The following is a 23,902-nucleotide window of genomic DNA, read 5'->3' on the forward strand; positions in this document are numbered from 1 at the left end:
TATAAAGGAAAATGTGGGGGAGTCTGGAATACGGCTTCACTGGCCCATCCTGTGGGGGGTGGAGGCCTGGGGGTGCAGGGGAGGCCTCCCTGGAGGAGACAGCCTGCTGGCAGTGATGGAGGACAAAGACAAAGACGCTGGGGGGCGAAGTGTCTGCTTCCGGGCAAGGACTGGCTCTCAGGACAGCCCAGAAGTGTATCTGCCAGACAATGTCTACAGCAGAGCACGTATACAGAGACCTCACACTTATTAAGTGCCTACTGTTTGCACTTTCGGGTGCATCTGAAGGTAACCATGAGTCTTGTGAATCCTTCCCTCCACACCAGTAGAGCAGAGTGGTCGACCAGTAGACTCTGGAGCAGGACCGTTGGGTATAAATCATGGCTCTACCCCTTCCTGGCTGAGTGGCTTGGTTAAGGGAGTTAATTCTTCGGGGCTCGTTTTCTGAACTGAAGAATGAGATAACTTACCAAAAGGGTTGTCGGAAATAAGGATTCAGGGGATTCAAACAGAACTATCGAGGAGCCTGATGCTTAGTAAGTGCTCAGTAAATGTTAACGGTTACTATTGTTGCTCCCTCTTAAGAGGAGGCAACTGAACCAGAGAGATGAGGTCACCTGCTCAAGGTCGTGCAGATAGGGAGGGACAGAGCTGTGACTTGAAGCCAGGTGCTTGTCAGGCTAAAGACAGAAGGCCAGCTGGAGAGGGGACTAGCTGAGTGGAGAGCCACTATGCTTGGAAAAGGGTCTCAGCCAAGGTGCCAGTGTCTCTGGTGGGTTCCCACCACGCAGAGTTGGGGATCGGGTCCTCTTGGGGCACACAGCTGTGGAGGGTGAGGGCAAGGCAAAGCCAAACAGGGCTCAAGTCCTGCTGTTGCCACTGCTGAGCGGTGTGGCTTCTCTGAGCCCCGGTTTCTTCCTGTGCGAAGTGAGAGCAGTTCCACCTTCCTGCTATCAGGATTACAGACATCGCTTGGAAAAGGCTCTTTCCTCCCACACCTTCTACCCACTCCCGCCTGCCAGAAGAGGAGGAAGCAGCTTGCCCGGCCCTCCGGGAGGTGGGCCCAGGCGGGGCGGGACAAGGTGACCAGGAGGGTTTAATTACAGGCCAAAAAGCAGAAGCACCAGGGTCTCCTAAGTTCTGGAGAATGCAGCTCCCCCCACTTCCTCTCCACCTGCCCATCGCTGCCTGAGCCCGCTCGCCCGGATCCACAGCTATTCAGGAAGCATGAAAACCGCCGAGCACCTCGCCAGGACCGGGTAGGTCTGGGGACCCTGGACTCTGGGACCACAGGCAAGAAAACGGCAGTCGGGCATGGCGGGTGCGGGCTTCGGCCCCAAGCTCTGCCATTCCCTGGCCGTGTGACTTTGGGTACATCTCCACCCCTCCGGACCTCGGTTTCCCCAGCTGTGAACGAGAGTCGTGATCACGACTCTCATTGTAAGAACTGACCGAGAAAACGCACGCACAGCGCTTGCCATCACGCTCGGCTCGGAGTACGCGCGCACAGCAAGCAGGTGCTCCTTGCACAGTAGGAGGAGGTTTAGTCCTAAATTGAGATGCCCTCCGGGGCTAGAAAGGCCACAATTCGTCTTCTCTAACTGCCAGTGGGTCCGCGGTGCTGCCCAGCTTGTAGCAGTTCCCGGGTTCGTCTACCCTCCCAGCCTCCCGGCCCGCTATTTTCTACCCTCTCCTTCTTCTTCAGGCCTGCCCTGCACGGCCTCGTCCGGTACGCTCTCCATCCGTGCGGACCTCGCTTTCCTGCTACCCTGAGCAAACAGAAGCAGTCACACCACAGCTGACACCCGCTGCACGCAGACACCATTCTAGACGCTTGTGGCGTGTCAGGGACACCGAGGAGCCACTCGCTGCCCCGGTGGCACGGAGCTCCAGTGACAGATCACAGCCGATGCAGTACTTACTACGTTCCAGACACAGAGTGGCCCTCTGAGGTCCTACTTCACGGCACCATTTTACAGACATGAGTCCCATTGTGTATGCAAATGAGAAAACTGAGGCCCGGAGGGATTAGAAACCTTGACCAAGGTCACACGGACCGTGAGTAGTGAGGCGAGGATTTGGACCCAGGCAGTCTGGAGGCCACGCCCTTAATCATTGCTCCTTTCCGTGTCGGAGGAACTGAGATGTACGTGCCCACACTTTGCCCGTCCATTCACGGTCATCTGAGCCCGTGTCCTCTGCCTTCCCATCTGCTACATGGGATGACCACCCTGCTCTTTTCTGAGACCCGCCCTCAGATTTTGTGCTGTCGATCATACCCCCCTGCCCCCACCTGTGAGCCTCCCTTTGTCCACGCCCCCTCTTGATTGGCAAACCTGCTAGAGTCTCTCCCATCCGTGTCCCGTCCCCACCATCGGCCACGGCACCATTTCTGTGCCCCTTTATTGCAAAAACGAGTCAAAAGAGTTGTCGGGACTCGGGTCTCACATTCTTCTCCTTCCAGTCTCTCCTGGGCCCACTCTAGTTGGGTTTTGGCCCAAGGTGCCACCAAGCTACCCTTGGGCTGTCTCCAGGGACCTCCTCCACATGGCGAAATCCAATGGTCATTCCTCAGCCCTTGGCCTTGTTGACCCTTCAGCAGCACCTGACCTATGTGGTCGCCCCCCTCTTCTTGGAACATTTTACTTGCTTGGCTTCCCAGACACCACATCACCTTGGCTTCTCGGCCTCCTTCTCGCCTCCAACCTGTTCACCCTGGAGTGCGAGGGCTCAGTCCTTGAGTCTCTGTCCTCCCCGCTTAACACACTGTCCCGAGGAGTCGGCTCCCGCCCCCTGGCTTCAAGTGTCATCTATAAATCAACGACTTCGTATCTCATTTATTTCCCGTCTCTGGAAACGACGCCTCGGTGTTGCAGTCGCTCAGGCATCAAACCCCATGGTCATCCTCCACTCCCTCCTCCTCCTCGCTCCCCCAGCCAATCAGACGGCCAGTTGCAGTGGTTCTTCCAGCAGAACATACCCAGAACCCAACCTCTTTTGACTACACCTCGGCCGTCATCTTTAATGTGGGCTGGATGAGGGCGGGGACTCTTGTCCGTTTCATTCATTCCTGTTTCTCCAATGGCGAGCACACAGTAGTTGCTTGCTGAATATTTTTTTTTAATTTTAAACATTTATTTATTATTAAGAGACAGAGAGAGACAGAGCATGAGCGGGGGAGGGGCAGAGAGAGGGAGACACAGAATCTGAAGCAAGCTCCAGGCTCTGAGCTGTCAGCACAGAGCCCGACGCGGGGCTCGAACTCACTGACCGCGAGATCATGACCTGAGCCGAAGTCGGACGCTTAACCGACTGAGCCACCCAGGCGCCCCTGAATAGTTTTGAATGAATAAATATAAGGACAGCAGAGTAGAAAAGTTCCTGAGTGGCCAACGGATCCACGCTCCTGCCCCTCCAAATTATAGAGGAGATCTTGAGGCCCGTGGAGAAGGGATCACACAACAGGCCAGCAAGACTGTGAATTCAAGTAAAATAGTATGTCTCTCTCCCCATGTTTTTTTCCTCTTTCTTATTCTCTCTCCTCTGCACTTCTCTCTCTGCGGCTCTTTCATTCCCCGGGGCCAGGCACCCTCGCCAAACCGGAATGGTGGACACAGGCAGCCCAGACATTCACCCTCACCTCCCCAGAAACTGCACGGAAACTGGGCGCCTCCCAACAACTCCAGTGGGAATAGCCCTAGGGCAGGCTCTGACTGGTTCGGGGCGGGTGGTGGGGGTTTGGGGGTAGCCACGGGGGAAGGGTGCCGAGCCCTGTGGCTAAGGGGTGGAGCCTGTGAGCAATCGAAGGGTTTTGTGGATCAGGGGCCTTGGGCAGACAGCCAACCCCTCGTCCTCCTGAAAGACGTCCCCCCAATTTCCTTGTGTGCAGGTGGAGGGTCTGGCACTTGGGGCTCCGCAAGGCCCTTGTCCCACTGCAGGCTGCCTGGGTCGCCTTCTCTCAGCCTGTCCCAACCAGCTGTGGCCAGCTGCTAACCCAGCTCCTCCTGTGCGGTTGCCCGGCCGTTGCTGCTGCGGGTCTGACGCACCGCTGGCTCGTGTCCTCGCTGCTTTACCCTCCGGGACCCTCAGCCACAGTGGCCACTGTCTGCGGCCTCCTGGTCTTCCTGGTCCTGGGCTTGGTGCCCCCCGCGCGCTGCCTGTTTGCACTCAGCGTCCCCACCCTGAGCACGGAGCAGGGCCGCCGCCTGCTCCTGTCCTGGAGCACCGCCACCCTGGCCGTCGCCGTGGTGCCCAACGTCTTGGCCAACGTGGGCGCGGCCGGGCAGGTGCTGAGATGTGTCACAGAGGGCTCCCTGGAAAGCCTGCTCAACACCACTCACTGGCTGCACACAGCGTCCGGGGCTCTGGGCCCCGCTGGCCAAGCAGGCGGCCGGGGCTTGACCCTCCAGGCCCAGGGCAACGGCTCTGTATTCCTGCTTCACATGCTCAGGGTCACTCAGCAGGTGCTGGAGGACTTCTCTGGTCTGGAGTCCCTGGTCCGGGCGGCCGTGCTGGGGACCCAGCAGGTGGTCGCGGGGCTCTTGGTGCTGGGCCTCCTCGTGGACTCCGGCTGGTACCTCCACCGCTACCTGACGGACCTGCGGTTTGACAATATCTACGCCACACGGCAACTGGCTTTGCAGCTGGCCGAGGCCCAGGCCACACACCTGGTGGCCTCCCCCCCAGCCTGGCTGCTCTGGGCCGCCCGCCCGAGGCTGTCCCAGGGGGAGCTGCTGAGCTGTCTCCTGAGGCTGGGACTGCTCACCCTGCCCCTGATGGCCACAGCTGTGATGGTGGCTACAGACCACGTGGCCTTTCTCCTGGCTCAGGCAGCCGTGGACTGGGCGCAGAAACTGCCTGCCGTGCCCACCACGCTCACGGTCAAGTATGATGTAAGTAGGGTGATGGGAAGAGAGGACTAGAGTCCTCTAGGAAGCCCCCTCGGAAGGGCTAGGGTGTGTTAACCATTTGATCTACAACTGAATTTTATTTGCCTTCGAGTCCCAGCCCTTGGAGAAGCTACGGGAACCTGGGGCATTCACAGGCTCCTGTAAGTCCCACCGCAGCCTGATGCGCTGGGTTCTATTTTCACCCCGAGTACAGGAGAGGACACAGATACCCAGAGGCTTTAAAATAATTCGATGCTTGGGGCGCCTGGGTGGCTCAGTCGGTTGAGCGTCCGACTTCGGCTCAGGTCATGATCTCTCAGTCCGTGAGTTTGAGCCCCGCATCGGCTCTGTGCCGACAGCTCGGAGCCCGGAGGCTGCTTCGGCTTCTGTGTCTCCCTCTCTCTCTGACCCTCCCCTGTTCATGCTCTCTCTCTCTGTGTCTCAAAAATAAATAAAATGTTAAAAAAAAATTAAAAAAAAATTAATTCGATGCCCAAGGTCACTCTTTTCCTACGTGGCAGCAAGTCTTAGTCTCTTTTTCCTCACTTGTACAAAGTGGATCAGTCCCCCTCACCCCACAAGGTTATTGTGAGTCTTAAGTGGTAGTTTGTAAAAGTACCCAGGCACTCCAGGCCACACAGGAGGGGGTTGATAAATAGCGGCTATCATTAAAAGCTGACATCTGTATATATCAGACTGTATATATTGAATGATCTAGGCCAGGAGTCCGCCAACTATGGCCCGCGGGCCAAACTCTGCTGGCTTCCCGTTTTTGTAAATTAAGTTTTATTGGAACATAACCATGCCATTTGTTTACGTGTTTGCTGTGGCTTTTCAACAAAGTTGATAGTTGAATCAAGGACTGTATGATCTGTGTATGATCTAAAATAGTTACCATTTTAGTAGTGACATATAAAATATTTACCATCTGTGTTCCATTGGATATATTTATTATCCGATCAAGATTTGTGGTTTTCAATCTTTTGCCAAAAATCTTTTTTTTTTTTTTTTAATGATGAGATCTCACACAAAACTCCACTGCATAAAACCAAAGTTCAGACTCTGAGTGAATAATATTAATGGCTAATATTTAGTAAGTACTTATTATATCCTAAGAAAGTGCTTTCTCAAACTGCATGAAATCAATTTAATCAACTTGGGAGGTTATGGCCACTTTTTTTTTAATGAAATCAAATAGACTAGAAATTGATGAGACTATATTGCAAAGGATAAGGTTAAGGTTTTGTTTTTATGACATTTTTCTCTGATCACAATACAATCTGTGCTTGGAAGGTGCTGTGAAACGCGTTTCATATGGGAAGGGGGGGTCACAGTAAAGAAATGTATCAGGCATTGTCCCGAGGGTGGCACCTGATTTACCTTATGTCATCAAATCCAAGATGTCATTGATTGCAAATCACATGATCATTTTTATGTGTCATTAGGAAAGAAAATGCTGCCGGGCGCCTGGGTGGCGCAGTCGGTTAAGCGTCCGACTTCAGCCAGGTCACGATCTCGAGGTCTGTGAGTTCGAGCCCTGCGTCAGGCTCTGGGCTGATGGCTCAGAGCCTGGAGCCTGTTTCCGATTCTGTGTCTCCCTCTCTCTCTGCCCCTCCCCCGTTTATGCTCTGTCTCTCTCTGTCCCAAGAATAAATAAAAAACGTTGAAAAAAAAATTTAAAAAAAAAAAAAAAAAAAAAAAAGAAAATGCTGCCAATCAAACCAAGACGCAATGCCTTCTTATCATTTAGAAGTAAAAAATATATACTTCTTATTTATTTTGAGAGAGAGGGAGAGTGGGGGTGGGGCAGAGAGAGACAGAATCCCAAGCTCGATCCCAAGAACCATGAGATGGTGACCTGAGCTGAAAAGAGTCGGATGCTTAACCCACTGAGCCACTCAGGCGCCTCTTATCATTCAGAATTTTAATTGTATTCATATAAAATAGTTCACTTCTCATTTCACATAGACTTATCTTATCTTTCTCAGGTATGGAAAAAAAGAAAAACGGTGGATTCGTTTTGTGACGTTTTCCTAAAACGTCCTTCCATTCAAGCCTGACTCCTCTGAATGGCTCTGCTTGAGTTCTCAGCGTCTGGGGGTTTTCACCCAATATTACCGGCCTCTGTGCCTTCGAGAGCTGGTGATGCCCCGCTATCATTTCCAGCATTTTCCTCCAAGCTGCAGACGCCCACTCTGCAAGCTTTCTTGCTGGCACCCTCTGGCCCTCTCACAAAGCGTGAAATGGCACAACTGTGGAATGGGGTTACAAATCCCATTGCTTGAAAGACACATCTTGATCTCAAAGAGGTTAAAATGTGGGGGGAGAGATGAATCCCCAAACCGACGAAATGTGATAGCTCACTGTGCCTGGCCGAGAAGTTGGCCCTGGGCAGACCAGGATCCAACCCAAGAAGTCTGGCTCCAAAGGTCAGATGGTTAACCTCTGACCTCCCTGCCTCCCCCTGCTGTGCTCCAACATACCCCAAGGGAATTGTAGAGCTTAGGAATAGGCTCAGGGTGTTGGCACTCCCCTTGGCTGGGACTGATTCCCGGGCTGGCCACATGTAACACTAGGGGACCTTAGATTTCCCATCTTTTGTCTTTTTTTTTTTTTTTAGTGTTTATTTATTTTTTAAAGACAGAGCACGAGTGGGGGAGGGGCAGAGAGAGAGCGAGACACAGAATCCGAAGCAGGCTCCAGGCTAGGAGCCCTCAGCACAGAGCCCGATGCGGGGCTCGAACCCACAGACCCGGAGATCATGACCTGAGCCGAAGTGGACGCCCAACTGTCTGAGTCACCCGGGCGCCCCAGGTTTCCCATCTTTTCAGCAAGGCTCGTTCTGGGCTCAAGCTCATAGGATTGCCCATATTTGATGAAAAAGACGTCTAAAATATTCACTAAAGGGCTTAGCAAAGAGTAAATGACCAAAGCACCCGTTTAGTATTCTGCTCAGAAAGTAATAATGAAAACAGCATTTGTACGGTGCTTTTTGTTTGTCAAAAAGCCTGCCTCAGACTCCCCATCTCATCTGGCCGTCCTCCACCCCCAGGAGGCTGCCTTAGTTCTGCGCCCATTTTGCAGATGAGGACAAGCCTGCACGAGTGGCGGGAGACAGGGGATGGCTGGAGCGTCTGTTGACTTGGCCTTTTTCTCCTCTTTCGAGGCCACGTACACGGTCCTGGGTTTCGTCCCCTTTCTCTTCAACCAGCCGCCTCCGGAGAGCCCCTTCCTCTCTGCTCACAGGTCCTTCCAGTGGGAGCTCCGCCTCACCTCCCAGGGCTGCCGGCTGCTGTCCGCCCAGCGCCCACACGCGGCCGCCTCCCTGGCTGCCGGCGCCCTGCAGTTGGCGGCCTGCGCCACCGTCCTGCTGGAGACCTACGCCCGGCGCCTGCGGCACACCGTCGCCGCTTCCTTCTTCTCGGCCCAGGAGGCCAGGAGGGCCCGCCACCTTCACGCCCGGCTCCAGCGCAGATACGACAGGCGCCGAGGCCAGCAGCTGCCCCCGGAGACCCCCTCCTGCTCCTGACCCCCCGGGCCTGCCAGCACCCGGGCCCGGCATGTAAGGCAGAGGGGAAGCAGCGCGGGAGCCGCACAGACCTTGGTCCTTGCTGTGTGACCTTGGGTGGATTGCTTCGCCTCTCTGAGCCTCAGTTTCTATGCCTGCATAATGACTGCATAATAATAACCCATGTGACCTACTTTCCACGGAGGGGGGGCGGGGGAATGTGGGAAGGGAGGAATTCGATACTGGGGGGTAAAAAGGCCTCGAGAAGCAGTAAAGCATTCTGCACAGTGACCCACGAGGAAGTGCAGAGACAGCTCCAGGTTCCTCCAGACCAGCTGGGGATCAGTGAAGGCTCTCACCTGCATCAGGGGCCTCCGACTGGCAGATGGAAACTTTGCCTAGCCAGATGTGCCCAAATGCTCCCGGAACTTATTTATATGTCCCCCGAATCTTCTGAGGTTTAGCAGCCTAACATTTTCTTGATTTTCTAAATGAAGTATTTATTAAATCCTAAGTTAGATTATGTTACTCCTTTGTTTCAAAATCCTTTGGGGATTTCCCGACCAGGCTTGCCAGCGTTTAGCAAATAAAAATACATGATACCTGGGTCCATTTGAATTTCAGACAAATAACAAATACGGGTTTAGTGTAAGTACGTCCTTGGGACTTTCTTATACTGAACATACTTGTACTAAGCCTGCATTTGCTGCTTATCTGAAATTCATATTGAACCGAGTTATCCATATTTTATCTGGCAACTGTATCCCCATCCAGGTTCTAGTAAACCCCCAGCTCCCTCCCCTGTGGGCTTGGTATTATTCCCTGTTTTCCCCTCCAGGTCATTCTCTGCCCTTCTCTTTCCCAGGAATCAAAACTCTGTGAATTGCATCACCCCGGCTCCCTTGGCCTCTGACTTCTAGTCAGGCTCAGCCAGTGGGAGTCACTGGCAGGCCATCCAGAGGGAGAGAGGAGAGAGATGTCAGGGTATTCATTCCTGCAGCCCTCTGGGCTGTTTGGCAGGGAAGGCATTCCATTACCAGCAGCCACAGCTCCTGTCTGGCTGGGGGGCCCCTCTTCCGTGGCTAGAGATCCCCCTGGGTTCTGAAGGGGTACAGCTTCCAGGGTTGCTGGTTTCTGAAGGCCTCGCCATCCTTCTTCCCTTTACCAAGTCCCCGCCTCTGTACCTTCCTCAAACTCTCTTTAGTTTCTCCCTTTGAGAGAACCGACCCTTTCCTGCCAGGAAATTGATGTGCCCTGGGTCACAAAGCCCTGCTCAAGCCAGCCTCTCCCTCCCTCCTCTGCCTCCCCCCCCCCCCCCACCAGTCTGCCTGGACTTCAGCTCCTCAGACACACCAGGCTGGCTTGCACCTCAGGGCAATGCCCTTGCTGTTCCCACATCCTGGAACACGCTTCCTTCACGTCTTGGCATGGACCGTTTCTTTGCATCCTTTGGGGATTGGCTCAAACGTCACCTCCTCGGGAAAGCCCTCCCTGACCACTCTACCTAATATTGCCTTATCCCAGCCAGTTTCACTCCATCACAGGAGTGGGCGCTTGCTCATCTGTGAGCCAATTCTGGCCTGCTGCCTTGTTTCGTGACCAGAATTTTATTGGAACATTGCCACACCCATTAGTTTGAGTACTGTCTCTGGCTGCTTTTGCTCTGATGGCAGATTTGAGCAGTCGAGATGGGGACTGCATGGCTCACAAAGTCGGAAATATGTACTATCTGGCTCTTTAACTAAAAGGTTTGCTGACCCCTGATCTATCATATCAAATTGTTTCCTCTTCTCCATAAATACCCTCATCGATATTCTTTACTATCTTACGTATCCATTTAGAGATTTAGCTACTTCCTTGTTTGTTCCTTGCCGTGTGTTTCATGTCGCCCTGCAAGACTGTAAACACCGCACGATGTGTCTGGTCCTCCACGGTATTTCCAGTTCCTAACGCAGTGCCTGGTGCAGAGTAAGCACTCGGTAAAAATCAGTTCAACGACCAGGTATCTGGAGGTGGGACTGCGCCGCCCCCTCTGGTCTCAGCTCCTTTTCCTGAAGATTTGGGGCTTGCAGCAGGGAATGGTCAGGCCCTGGAGGCAGCCCGCGTTGCACCAAAATTTGTGGCCAAAGGGGAAATGGACAAAGCAGTTGAGAAAGAGTTCCCCAGGCAAGTGTTTGGACTTAAACAGCCAGCGTGCGCTGTGAGTCACCAACCGGGGTTAGCTGAGCCCCACTCTTGCCATTATGCCACCCACTCCCCAAAGGGAGTTGTGCTCATCACTGAGGGCCATCGTTGGCCTCACGCGACACCCTGCCTCACCGCGGCTCCGTTCCCACAAAGCTGCCTCGTGGCTTATTTAGGCAGTGGCTCACCCACATGTTTTTTTTTTTTAAATTGCACAACTAATCCGTGAATCCTCGTCCTTACAAAAATTAGAGCGGTACAGATAATAATAGCTAGAGTCTGTTGGGTGCTTATGACGTGCTGGGAGCGTGCACAGAGATGCCCACAATCCGCTCTCGCGAGTCGGCGTGGGCGGGCTCTAACATGCCGTTAGATGTGCCCCAAACTCTGTGAAAAGCTTGGTGTACATAACCTTATTTAAACCTCACAAAAGTATATGAGATAGATGGTATTATTCTTATCCTTCTTTTAGAGGTGGAGAAACCACATTCAGAAAGGTTCGGTGTTTTGCACAAAGTCACACAGCTAGTAAGCTGCAGAGACAGAATTTAAATACAGGTAGTCTGGCTTCCAGAGCCCCCCTTCTATACCAAAAGCTCTCTGAGGCAGGCAAAGGGGTCATCATTATGCCCATTTTACAGATAAGAAACCTGAGGTTCAGAGAGGATTATGGGATTTTCCCCGAGTCATAAATGCTAATGTTGACCTTTCTCCTACCCAGGGAAGAATCCAAACTTCAAAGAGGAGAGTTGAGGAAGGGGGAGTGCTAATTTCCCTTGACCCCAGCAGTGGGGAGCCCTGGGGTCTCAGGGTTGGAAACTTGGCAACATCAGAAGCCCTCTGCTGGCTGCCACAGGCCCAGCTTTGGGGATGCGCAGCCAAGAGGGAAAGGTTCCAGGTGAGAAGTTCAAGGCCCCTGCTGCTCCCTCTCACTGCCCACCTGGAAATGCCCACGTGACCCTGGAAATGAGTTCGAGCGCTGACTTCCAATCCCCACTCTGGCACTTGCTGGCTCCATTATTAAGAGGAAGGAAAACAAAACCAAAATATCTCTACACTGGGAGACAGAGTCCCTGACCTCTAATCTCTTCAATTAACACCCACCTTGTTGTAGGGTAGGTGTTCTTGGTTATTTACGGCTGTGAAGCAAACTACCCCCAAAGCTAGGGACCTAAAACAAAGATCTATCATTAGCTCACAAAGTCCTGTGGGTTAACTGCCCTCTCGCTTATGGTTTCTTGCATGGGTGCAGGTGGAGGGGGACAGGGGCTGGGGCCATTTCCAATGGCCTCTGCACTCATTGTCTGGGGCCACGGGGCTCCTTAGGTGTCCTGGACAGAGCATCCTTGAACATCTTACCGGAAAATTGGGGCTCTGGGGGGCCAGAAGCAGCATCTGCCAGGCCAGTTAGGAGCCGCTCTGGAACCGGCCAGCATCGCTTCTACCAAAAGAATCCCAGACCAGAGGGAGTGGAGAAATGGACCCCGCCTCTTGACTCTTGCAAAAGAGTAAGTGGGACACCTCCCTGCGGCACCCTTGGAAAACCCAGTCCCCTACTGTGGAGCAGGGGAAGCCAGGGGACCCCTCTGGCTTTCAAAGAGCAGAAGCTTTCCTGAATTCGGCTGGCAAGGACTGTCGGGGGGGAGGCTGTCTATCCACTTGCATTCTCCAGATGCTACTCCGGGCAAAAAGGGAAGGACAAATGGCGATAATCTCTGTAACATGGCAATGTTATTTTGAGTCAGCCAGAGACACGTGCAAATCTCAGCTCTCATGGGGTGATTTTGAGACACCCCATCGCCTCTTCGGGCCCCTGTCTCTTCACTCGCCGTCTGAAGGAAGCCAAGGTGGTGGAAGCAGTCTGGGAAGCTGCAGGACCACAGACCCACCCCGGGCCAGAGGCGGGGGCTTCCTCAGGCAGCGAAAACCGAGACAGGAAAAGGGTTTCCTCTTGGTCACAGCACTGCCACCATCTGGCGGCAGAGGGCGCCCGTGCACACGGCCAACGCGTGCCCCGCGGGCGGCGGCCACAGGGGTTCCCAGGCACCTGGGGGCAACGTCACCCAGCCTGCTTCCTCTGTAGGTGCTTGGAGCAGACCTCGTCTGGGAGCTCTTCCCTGACACTGGCGTGGATGGGTGCTCCCCATTTCTTTCACCCAAGGTGGGAAGCACAGGAGGTGAGAAAGCAGCGTAGAGCATGAAATTTAAGGAGGCGTGCACTGAGGGTCACGTGTCTGTAGGATCTGTCTCTCTCCGTCTCTGTCTCTTTCCCTCTCTCCCTCCCCCTCCCTCTAGAACTGGTTACAGAAGATTACAACCTTCCCAGAAGCCCCCCCACCAGCAGCCATTCATGACTCATTAACTAGAATTAGCCACTTGTGCATTCCAGCCCAGTCACTGGTGAAGGGTTGGGATTACCAAGACTGGGTGAGATGTTTTTCACATGGTGGGTCACCAACTGTGGATCAGGAACCAGATTAGCAGATTGTAACCAGTATTTCTTAAAAAAAAAAAAATGAAATAGACTAGGAAAAACCAGCATACATTGCTATAGCAAGCATAAGCATAATTTTGTAGACCTTGTTTCACTGTGTGTGTGTGTGTGTGTGTGTGTGTGTGTGTGCTGGGATGCTATATGAAATGTATTTTTTTGTGTGTGGGTACTGGGAGAAAAAGAAAACTGGTGTCTTACATTAATTGTTTGGAATGGGGTTGGTGATGAGCCAGAATGACCTTTCCAGTGGCTCTGCTGACGTGTCACTTTCTTGGGGACGCATTCCCTGAATCCTGTACCCAAGCCTCACTGCAGACTAGACATGGCACTCCAACACACATTGTCATAATAGCTTCAAAACTCTTACGGTGGGGCGCCTGGGTGGCTCAGTCGGTTAAGCATCCGACTTCGGCTCCGGTCATGATCTCACGGTTCGTGGGTCCGAGCCCCGCGTCGGGCTCTGTGCTGACAGCTCGGAGCCTGGAGCCTGCTTCGCATTCTGTGTCTCGCTTCACCACTTCACCTCAGTTTCCCCATCTGCAAAATGGGAGCGGTCGTGCCCACTCTGCCTAATTCCCAGAGCTGACCATTCATCCCAGTGACCCAGATCAGTCCCTAACTCAAAACCAGTGAACATGTGTTCACTTATTGAATGGGTTTCCCTTCCCATGGCGATAGTCTTTACTTCCTGAAAATTGGCGATAGCCCGATTCACACGAGTCCTGCTACTATCTATTGCGATGTAGCAACCACCCTGAACTTAGTGGCATAAACCAACAACCCATGTAATAATGCTCGTGGATTGGGTTAAGAATCTGAACAGGACAGTGGGGATGGCTCGTCTTCGCTCCGTGATGTCTTGGGCCTCAGCTGGAGTGACTCAAAGGGCCGGAGGCTGGAATCTGGGGGCTTCACTGACATGTCTGAAGTCTGAGCTGGGATGTCCCATCTGGACTGTTGACCAAAGTACCTATAGGTGGCTGCTTCTGTGGCTTGGACCTCTCATAGCATCTGGGTTCTGAGAAGGAGCATCCCAAGAGCAAGCATCCAGGAACAAGTGTTTCAGGAGAATCAAGCGGAAGCCGGTGGCTTTTTATGACCTATTCTCAAAGTCACATAGCACTGCTTACGTCATGCCCTATCTGTTGAAGAAGTCCCAAGTCCACCTAGATCCGAGGGAAGGGAACATAAACCCTACCTCTCATGGAAGCAATGACAAACAATCTGGATCATTATGAAAGACCTCTACAATGGGGGGCCCCTGGGTGGCTCAGCTGGCTAAGTGTCTGACTTTTGGTCTCAACTCGGGTCATGATCTCACAGTTTGTGAGATGGAGCCCTGCTTCAGGCTCCACACTGACAGCACAGAACCTGCTTGGGATTCTCTCTCTCCTTCTTTCTCTGCCCCTCCCCATCCCCACATAAATAAGTAAACTTTAAAAGCTTATTTCTAAAAACAAAAAACAAAACACCTCTACAATGTGTCTAGGCCCATAGCAATATTTGTTGAATGACTGAGTGAATGGAGCCTCTATTTCCCCATCGGTTGGCATGACCTTCGCTCCCACCCTAGGAACCACATGCCCACGACTGGGGGCATCTGGGCTGGGCACTGAGCTGAGGAAATCGTGTACAAAGTACAGAGGCTCCAAGGCAGGAAGGTGCTTTCCACGGCTGCAGTCAGAAATCACCACAGACTGAGGGGCTTAAAGTAACAGAAGCTTATTCTCTCACAGTTTTTGGAGGCTGGAAGTCTGCAGTCTAGGTGTCAATGAGGCCATGCTCCCTCTGAAGGGTCAAGGGAAGAATCTTTCCTTGGCTCTCCTAGCTACTTCCTTGGCTTGTAGCCGTAGTGCCCGAAGAAGACCTTGTACATTGGATTTAGGACCACCCTGGTCCAGGATGACCTCATCTTAACTAATTATATGTGCAAAGACCCGATTGCCAAATAAGGGCACGTTCTGAGGTGCTGGGTAGACATGACCTTTGGGGGGACACTATTCAACCATCACACCTGATAAGCCGGATAGAAATATAGAGGCTCTGGCTGAGTAAGAGGGAGAGGTGGGGAGGTGTCGCTTGGTGCAGGGCACTCTAGGGCTCACAGAAGGAGTTTGGGCTCATTTTAAGTGCAAAAGGATGCCGTTGAAGGGTGTAAGCAGGGGAATGGCTTACATTTTTGAGAGATCACTTGATTCTGTATGACGAGGCTGTAGAGCGAGGGGTAAGAACGTAGTGGAGGTCCACTATGGGAATTGGGATGGGTCCACAATGGCAGTTGTCCCACCAAGAGGTTAGAGACGGAGGAAAGCGCTGGAAGAGGACGTGGTGGTGAAAGGTGGATTAATGTGAGGGGTGTTTTGGAGGTAGAATCGAGGGATTTGCTTACGTATTGGATGTCAGCAGTGAGGGAGAGAGAGAAATAATTCCTGAATATTTGGTTTCAGCGACTGGCGCCTTCACTAAGATGCCTTTACTAAGATGAAGAGGACTGGAGATGGACAAGGTAGGGCGCGGGAAAATGAAGAGTTCCGCTTGAGATGTACTTAGTTCATTGTCAGGTACTGCCCTTTGCTGCCAGCAACTGAACAGCTCAGTTAGGCAGGAGAGAGAACTGAGCTGGCAGACTTAGAGGGCAAGAAGCCCAAGGAACCACTTGCATTTAATAGGGCTAAAAGGATTGCTCTGGACCGCAGCCAGGGAGGACTGCCACTCTCTGGACTGGGAAGGAGGAACCCTGGGCTTCACTGGCACTTGGTACCCTGGAAAGAGCTGGGTAAGGGACCGCTGGGGTTGGGGTGGGGACAAGGGGAGTGGGGTCCTGCTTCCTGCTTGGCCCCCGCCTGCATCACATTGGAGACCATTCCTCTCTGGACCTCAACGTCCTCATCTATAAAATGGGACTAATAAAGCCTGCGTAGCCAGTGTGGGAAATAAAGATAATGAATATAAGACACACAGCACCACGTTTGACCCTGAGTAGGATGCTTTGCTATTGTTACTGCTGAAGATCCCAGAGAAGAGTATAGTGTCGAGAGGTGGAGCGTGTGTGTGTTTGGGGGGGATGGGGGGTGGGGAGGGATAAGAATGGAGATTCTACAGCCAAACCACTGGGCTAAAATGCTAGCAGCGACCCCCCCCCCTTACTAACCTATGTTAGTCATTTAACCTCTCTAAGCCTCAGTTTCTTTGTCTGCGAAGTGGGGATCTAATAATAACATCCCAATAGGATATTGTGATTATAGAATGAATTACTATGCGTAAAGCACACAGAGCATCACCAGGCAGTTGTAGGAGCTTCATATACCCTGGCATCATTCCTTATAAAGACTGACAGTGGGGGACGTCTTGCTGGTGCTCCCAAGATACTGTCCTGCCAAGCTCCCCATCATTCATTTCTTGTCCATTTATCAGATCGGTAGACTGAGAGTTCGGGGTCATACATAAGGCAGGGGGGAGGATACATGTTAACATAACTGTCGTCACTTAATATATTCACCCCCTGCCCCAGTCGAGCCACAGCTAAGCACTTGGCATGGATTTTTTTCCTCTGTCACTCATGTAAGCCTCCCAGATGAAGAAATGATTTTTTTTTTTAATTTTTTTTTCAACGTTTTTTATTTATTTTTGGGACAGAGAGAGACAGAGCATGAACGGGGGAGGGGCAGAGAGAGAGGGAGACACAGAATCGGAAACAGGCTCCAGGCTCCGAGCCATCAGCCCAGAGCCTGACGCGGGGCTCGAACTCACGGACCGCGAGATCGTGACCTGGCTGAAGTCGGACGCTTAACCGACTGCGCCACCCAGGCGCCCCAAGAAATCATTTTTGAAGAGCATAACCGATGGGTTGGAAGCAGCAGACAATCCCACGGCATCTGCTCTGTGCGGGCACCGAGCTAGACTCCCTGGAAAGCAGCCCTTTCGTGAAGCTTAGTGGGTTCCACCTTCAGGAAGAAACAAGTTCTTTCTTTCATTCAACTACCATTACGCGCCTTTTCTGCAGTGGACACAGAGCTAAGGATTCCCAACTGGTTTGTGCCTTGTGAGTGGCACAGTCTTAGAGATGGGAGAGATCCTTGTGAGGGTGGGGCACACCCGCCAAGAATTTCCAGATCTTCTGCTGGGGGGAAGAAAGGAAGACTAGGGGGGCGCCTGGGTGGCTCAGTCGGTTAAGCGTCCAGCTTCGGCTCAGGTCATGCTCTCACAGTTCGTGGGTTCAAGCCCCACTTGGGGCCTCTGTGCTGACAGCTCAGAGCCCGGAGCCTGCTTCGGATTCTGTGTCTCCTTCTCTGTCTGTTCCTCCCTCGCTCATGCTCTGTCTCCCTCTCTCCTTCAAAAATAAATTTAAAAAAAAAAAACATTAAAAAAAGAAGAAGAAAGACTAGGAAAGGGTAGCAGGAGAAAGTGAAAAGTAAGCAGTTTAGGAGGAGAGGGGATCAACCCAGGTCTAGATGGGCAGATACCTTCCCTCCCCCCCAGGTCTGGGCCTCCGCTGGCCGTTTGTCAATAGCAGGGCTGAGGTTTCTGCGGCGGAACAAGATAGGATTTCTGGATTGAGTCCGGAAACCAATGGGTGGCCGACTCCTCCCCCAGTGCCCAGTGGAGCTGCCCTGTAGAGGAGAGAAAGAGGGGAGGGAGCAAAAGCCCAGGCCAAAGGCGCGGGAGCAGGGTGCTTAAAGCATCCTTCCTCCCCCCCACCCCCCACCGCACCTTGCATCTCCCAGACCCCAAGTGTCCGGGGTGCGGTGCCAGGAGCCGGTGGGAAAGAACGGGTGCTGAGCTCGGTCAACCAGCATCAGCCCAGCGGTATCCGTGGAGAGAGCCGACGCGGGGTGGTGGCGGAAAGCCGAGCCAAGAGAAAGTCCAGCGAGGCGGAGACCCAACACCACACACCGCGCCTCGTTGACGGGACACCCCAGATCGGAGTCCTGAGACCCGCGAACCTAGAGAGCGGAGGGAAGACCCGAGAGGGCTGCCGCAGTCGGTCCTGTGGGAGGCGGCGTCTGGGCGCCCAGTGCCCTCCTGGAGCGCCACGCTAGTCTGCGAAGCGCCCCTGCAGCAAACCTCACCCCGGGAAAGATCGCGCCAGTTCAGGCTTAAAAGTCGTCTTGGAAACTGAGCGGCACGCGCCTAGCTCCACGTTCCTGCTCCTGATTCCTCGGAGTCCTCAGCTTCCTGAGCGGCGACAGTGAGACCCTGCACGGAGCTGAGAAACCTGTTGGGCCGGAGACAGCTGCCGGACCCCCAACTTGCCGCTAGGAGAGCGCCTCCAGATCGCCGGAGGGCACCGTTGCAGCCGGGGTGATCCCCCCAACTCGCCACTGCCTTCGGGGTGCAGGGCGGACCCGCGCGCATGGAGGACCACACTGAGCACCCTGAGCGCGCGAACGCGTCGAGCCTGGGCGCCTTGCCCCAGCCTCGGCCGGCTGTACAAGCGGTGACCTTGACCCTGGTGCCTCTCGTGTGCGCCATGGGTGTGGCCGGCAACGCCATGGTGGTCCTGGTGGTACTCCGGGGCCGTCACATGGTCACGCCCACCAACTGTTACTTGGTGAGCCTGGCCGCGGCGGACCTGCTGGTGCTCCTGGCGGCCGGAGTGCCCACCGTCGCCGAGGCGGCGTCCGCCCGCGTTTGGGTCTTCGGCCACGCAGGCTGCCTGGGCATCACCTACCTGCAGTACGTGGGCATCAACACGTCCACGGGCTCCATCGCCGCGTTCACGGTGGAGCGCTACCTCGCCATCTGCCACCCGCTGCGCGCCCAAACTCTGTGCCCCGTGGCGCGGGCCAAGCGCATCGCGGCTTTGGTGTGGCTGGGCACCAGGGCCTACTGCGTGCTCTGGCTCTTCCTGGTGGACACACGCGAGACCGCGTACGCCGACGGCGTGCAGGTGCAGTGCGGCTACCGCGTGTCGCGCTCTCTCTACCTGCCCGTGTACTTCCTGGACTTCGCGCTCTTCTATGCGCTGCCCCTGGGCCTGGCCACCGTGTTCTACGTGCTCATAGCGCGCGTCCTCTTCGCGCGGCCGCTGCCTCCTGCGCACCCGGGGCACTGGGGCTCTGCGCACCAGGGCAGCCCCGCGGGCCACCAGCGCTTCTCCTGCAGGGGCAAGAAAGGCGCCCTCAACTCCCGGAAGCAGGTGGGGACCTCCGTCTTCCTGGAAACCCTCGGACTGAGCCAGCAGATGGAATGGATGGGAGCTTGGGCCCTTTTGGAGTCAAATTCCTCAAGTATAAACCCCTGCCGTGCCACTTACTAGGCTTGCTTTTGAAGCTCTCACTTCTCCCTTTCTGAGCCTCACTTTCCTCTTCTGTCATATGGGGTGATGACAGCGCCGACCCCATTGGGGTGTCCCGAGAAATGGGATGAACCATGTGAAGCCTGGAGCCCATTTGAAGCCACATCACAAAGCAAATGTTCAATCAGTGCTGGCTATTATTCAACGTGCACAGCCAGTGGCTGGCCCCCACGGTGGAATTCTCCTGATGATGGGGAGACGGAGACTCAGACAGGGGAAGTGACTTTCCCGAGTCCACGCCACAGCTAACACCAGAGCCGCCTGGATGGCCTCGGGGAGCCAGACAGACCAGATGGGGATGGATTGGGGTGAGGTCAGCAGAGACCCAGCACTTATGGAGCACCTGCTGTGTGCCTGGTTCTGTGATCATTCCTGAAATTACCCCTTGTTTGGGAGGCTTAACACCCATTGCTATAGATAAGGAAACAGGCTCAGAGGGGACAAGGGAGTGAGATGACACCTGGAGGCACCTGAGGTGAGAACCCAAGTGTCCAGGCTCCTTATGTCCTCCACCCATACTCCAGCAGTGTGGCCTCCCAAGGGTATTCAAGGACTGCAGGTGGGAGGAGGGCTCCCAAGCCCAACTCGTCTTAATCCTCAGCCTTCCGCCCACACCCTCGGCTTGAGGAGGAGGGGGGAGGCTACCTCACCCTGCTGAGCCACTCCTGAGCCCTGGAGGACCATCCATGTCCTCTCCCTGCCTCCCCCCCGGGATGGGTGCACTGTGGGGGGCTCTTACAGCCACCTCAAACACGGTGGTCTTTAGAGGAAAGGGGGGCAGGACACAGGCTAAACTGGTGTGGACCTTTAGCTCTGGCTGTAGACCCATCATGACCTGAGGCTCCAGACAGACGCCCCTCCTTCCCTCCCCCCACTCATCTACTTCTCCATTTACTACTTTCCTGCTCAGCCTGAAAGGGCTGGGCTCAAGCTCCCCGCTGGCCTATGCTTTAGATGAAACTTTTGCTGGTACAAATAGTACTCCAGACCTGGGTGGGTTCTTTCTGGCCCCCAGCTTTGTTAACATCTTGCCGCGTGGCCTTGGGTAAGTCACTGAACTTCTCTAAGCCTTGATTTTCAACCCTGTAAAATTATTAGAATTATAGTAGTGAATGTTCCAAATCTGGCACCTAGTAAGTGTTCAATATAGGGTACCTGTTATTACCCTGTTGTTGGCACATGAATGTCTTTTTTGACAGTGGGCTTTAAGGACTGAGCATCCTTGGATGCCCAAGAGAGCCCTTGCAGAATGCCACCTACGACAACAAGAGGGAAGGTGCCTCCCATGAAAGCAGAATGTCTAGGAGAACAGAGTGGGGAATACTATTGCTGATAATAATAACTATATTATTACTATATACATCCCCAATTATTGGGGACTTGCTATGTGCCAGGCACTTCACACAACTTAGCCTATTGAGTTTTTGGTAACAACTCCAAGGTGTATAGACTGTTTGACAGACGAGGAAACTGAGCCACAGAGGGGCAGTCCCTGAGTACAGAACTGGTAAGTGCTAGAACCAAGATTTGAACCCGGGCAGCCTGGCTCCAAAGCCCACACACACGGGCATCCAGTGTGTATCACCTAAATGAACCTGAAATGGAGTAGAATTAAATCTGAATCTGGTAAAACCAGGAGCCGAGACTGTCTAGGGAATTCCTGAGATTTTGGGTTCCTGGGGACTATCACAGCCCTGAAGTCTACTGATTTAGTCAGGGCCAGGTCTCGTTGGAGAGGTCGCTTATGGGGACTACATTCCTGGGCTCTGAGAAGCAAGCTTAAGCCCAGCTGTGCCTGGCTCTGAACCCCATGCACTTGTACTGGAAGGAACAGAGGCTATGTCCACAGCAGCAATCAGCCACAGGGCATTTATCGCCTTCCCGGCACTATTCTGTGTTCCTTACCTGGGTTCACTCCTCTAATCCTCACCTGTGATGACAGCAGTGGATTCATGAATCTGCTGCCAGTGAAGATGTTGGCCCATCCAAGGGCTTTGGGGGTGGATTGGGGTGGTGGCTCCCCAGCAAAAAGGACTCGAGCGGGGCCTGCAGGGGTGCACAGCAGTTTCCCAGCTGGGAATGGAATTGAAGTGGTGGGGAGGCGGGGGGCGAGGCACGAGGACACAGTTTGGCAAAGGCCCGGTTGTTCTTTGGGCTTTCTCCTCTTGCAACCCTGCGGAGAGGCCTGGAACTTGGGATTCTCCCTTGGCACCCACGTGTCCCTTTTTTTTCCTGTCCTACCTGGCAGGTCACCAAGATGCTGGCTGTGGTGGTGGTGGTTTTTGCTCTGCTGTGGCTGCCCTACCGCACCCTGGTGGTGGTGAATTCCTTCCTGAGCCCGCCCTACCTCAACCTTGGCTTCCTTCTCTTCTGCCGGCTTTGCATCTACCTGAACAGCACGGTCAACCCCGTCATCTACGCCCTTATGTCCCAGCGCTTCCGGGAGGCCTTCCGGGGACTATTTCAGTGCCAGCTGGCCCGGCCCAAGCTCCCGCCCTAGGAGGCCACCCCTGTGTACTACAGTGTCATCAAAGACTGTCCCCAGATCAGACTGGGCTCTTAGAGGGAACCAGGGAGCATGATGTGCAGACAGGATCCTGGCCCCTGAGGGCAAGGCCCACTACTTTATTTCTACCGAGGAGGGAGCGGTGGAGGAGGGAGTGGCGTCCAGGGCTGTTTAGCAGAGGTGCACAGGTTGTGCACTTTACAACCCTAGGGGTCACCGTTCACATCACAGCCTAGATTTGTATATTTAGTAAAACAATTTCCCAGTTTAATAAATAGACAAATCTAAGTGGGAGGCACCTTTTTATAATTTACACAAAGGCACTCGAGGGCCTAGAGGTAGCCTGGGTGGGTCAACATTTGCAGAGACTGAGTAGGGTAGGAGCTATTACCGGGGATCTCTTGGGAATCTGTGGGCCCTCTTCCTGAAAATTCAGAGAGCCTTCCCCCACCCAAGGATAAACCCCAGACGCTGCCTCCCTCTGAATGGTGACATGTGACTTTGTCGGGGACCTGCTCCACACAGGGCAGCCTGCTGGGCATTACAGATACTACGGGGAGGATGCCAGGAAGGCCCCTGCTCTCGGGAGCTCCCAGTCTAACGGGGAGGGAGGAAGGACATGTCCATCCTGGCACTGGAGTCCTGGCTGATGTGCCCAAGGAGGCAGCCAAGTGGGTGCTGGAGACATCTGTCTTGTTTCAACTGGGCCTGAGCCCTCTGGTCTGTGGCCTGGGTCCAGGCTTCTAGGACCACCCAGCCTGGTAGTGCAGGGAAGGAGGACAGGGAAGGACTTCTAGAACCAGCCTTACCACAGGCAGGGGCTCCAGGACTTCATTTAAGGGAATATGGGACGTTCCCTCCCCTGCCCCCACCAAATCTACTTATATTTTTTTCTCTATAGGTGCCACCAAGCCACCGTGGGTACTTATTTGAAGTTGTTGAGGATTGTGTTCCCCAGATACACGCATGAGGAGTTAACTGAGTCCCTGAAACTTCGGTGTGGATGGGAAGTTCTTGAAAGCTTTTCCTCTAGAAAGGGTTTAGGGTGCCAAAGGTTGCAGCACAAAGAAGATAGCATCGACAGGTAGGAAGATAGGGCAGATATGGTAATTAGGGCAGGGAGGACAGGGGGTTTCTAGGACCTTGGCAAAGCATTGTTAGGGTAAGGTGGTCCCTTTGGGGTCCTCACTCATCGGGCTCAGGAAAAACTCAAAGACATCTCATAGAACAGGTTGGGCTAAGATTTACCGTGTAGGGAGTAAAGTTCAAGTCGAGGGTCAGGGAGAGAAGAAAATGCACAGGTCCCCCCCATCCTACCGCTACTCCACAGGAATGAGTGAGGGCACAATGATTTACTGGGCTCTCAGTGTAAGCGATTGTGTTCTGGGGGAAGGACCCCGCACCTATCACTGTCCCTTCTTGTGGGGGAGCATGTGAAAGCAGCCTCATCAATGAAGGGAAGCGACAAACTGGGCACCAGGCAGAAGGGATTGAGGTTGCCTGTGGTTCACCGTTGTCTGGGGACTGCACCTGCTTTTGGGGACACTGGGGAAGGTACAGCCTCTCCTGCGGAGGAAAGGACCCCTGGTCTCAGGGGAGCTAAGAAGGAGGCACTCCTCCTCGATGACCCAGCTGGCTCGGTGCCCAGGCAACCCCGCGAGAACTTTTGGGAGCCACTTTCGGACGACTCTGTACCTGGCAGGATTTTTCTTTGAACATCCCCTACACGACGGCATGGGTGCACACGGCGGCCGCAGAAGCGGTATTAGGCATTTTATTAGCATCCATTCGCTTTGGTTCTTTGACTTCTGAACATCCTTTCTGTACATGGGAAGTCACCCACGTGTAAATCTTGCTTAGGAAGCAGGGCACTCGCTCCCACTATGAAAACCTCAAAAGCCACACACTTGCTTTCTTCACCCCTGGCACGTGGCCGTGAGCCATGTGACTTGGGTTCAGCTAATCAGACGCCCGGGATTGGAATCTTCAGCAACTGACACAAATGCGCGGGGAGAGCATTTTA

The 23,902-nt window shown here is 53.8% G+C and overlaps 2 protein-coding genes across 2 annotated transcripts; both read left to right on the plus strand.

Moving 5' to 3' along the window:
* The first annotated feature begins 3,604 nt into the window (after window positions 1-3,604).
* OCSTAMP (osteoclast stimulatory transmembrane protein) lies at window positions 3,605-8,911 on the plus strand. The gene is given in 4 exon segments (XM_019458070.2): window positions 3,605-3,617; window positions 3,799-4,892; window positions 8,056-8,392; window positions 8,395-8,911. Coding segments are annotated over 4 exon segments (1,911 nt in total). The 3' UTR covers window positions 8,862-8,911.
* Window positions 8,912-17,540: 8,629 nt separating this feature from the next.
* LOC109272328 (thyrotropin-releasing hormone receptor-like) lies at window positions 17,541-19,792 on the plus strand. The gene has a single exon (XM_053890196.1). The coding sequence runs from the start codon at window positions 18,429-18,431 to the stop codon at window positions 19,332-19,334; it is 906 nt and encodes a 301-aa protein (XP_053746171.1). The 5' UTR covers window positions 17,541-18,428; the 3' UTR covers window positions 19,335-19,792.
* Window positions 19,793-23,902: the final 4,110 nt, after the last annotated feature.

This window comes from Panthera pardus, unplaced genomic scaffold (genome assembly GCF_024362965.1).
Source record: "Panthera pardus isolate Hobbes unplaced genomic scaffold, ASM2436296v1 HiC_scaffold_25, whole genome shotgun sequence".
Classification (NCBI taxonomy): domain Eukaryota; kingdom Metazoa; phylum Chordata; class Mammalia; order Carnivora; family Felidae; genus Panthera; species Panthera pardus.

Excerpts from the sequence above, each read along its gene's own strand:
- LOC109272328 (XM_053890196.1), top strand. The coding sequence starts at position 18,429 with ATGGAGGACCACACTGAGCACCCTGAGCGCGCGAACGCGTCGAGCCTG.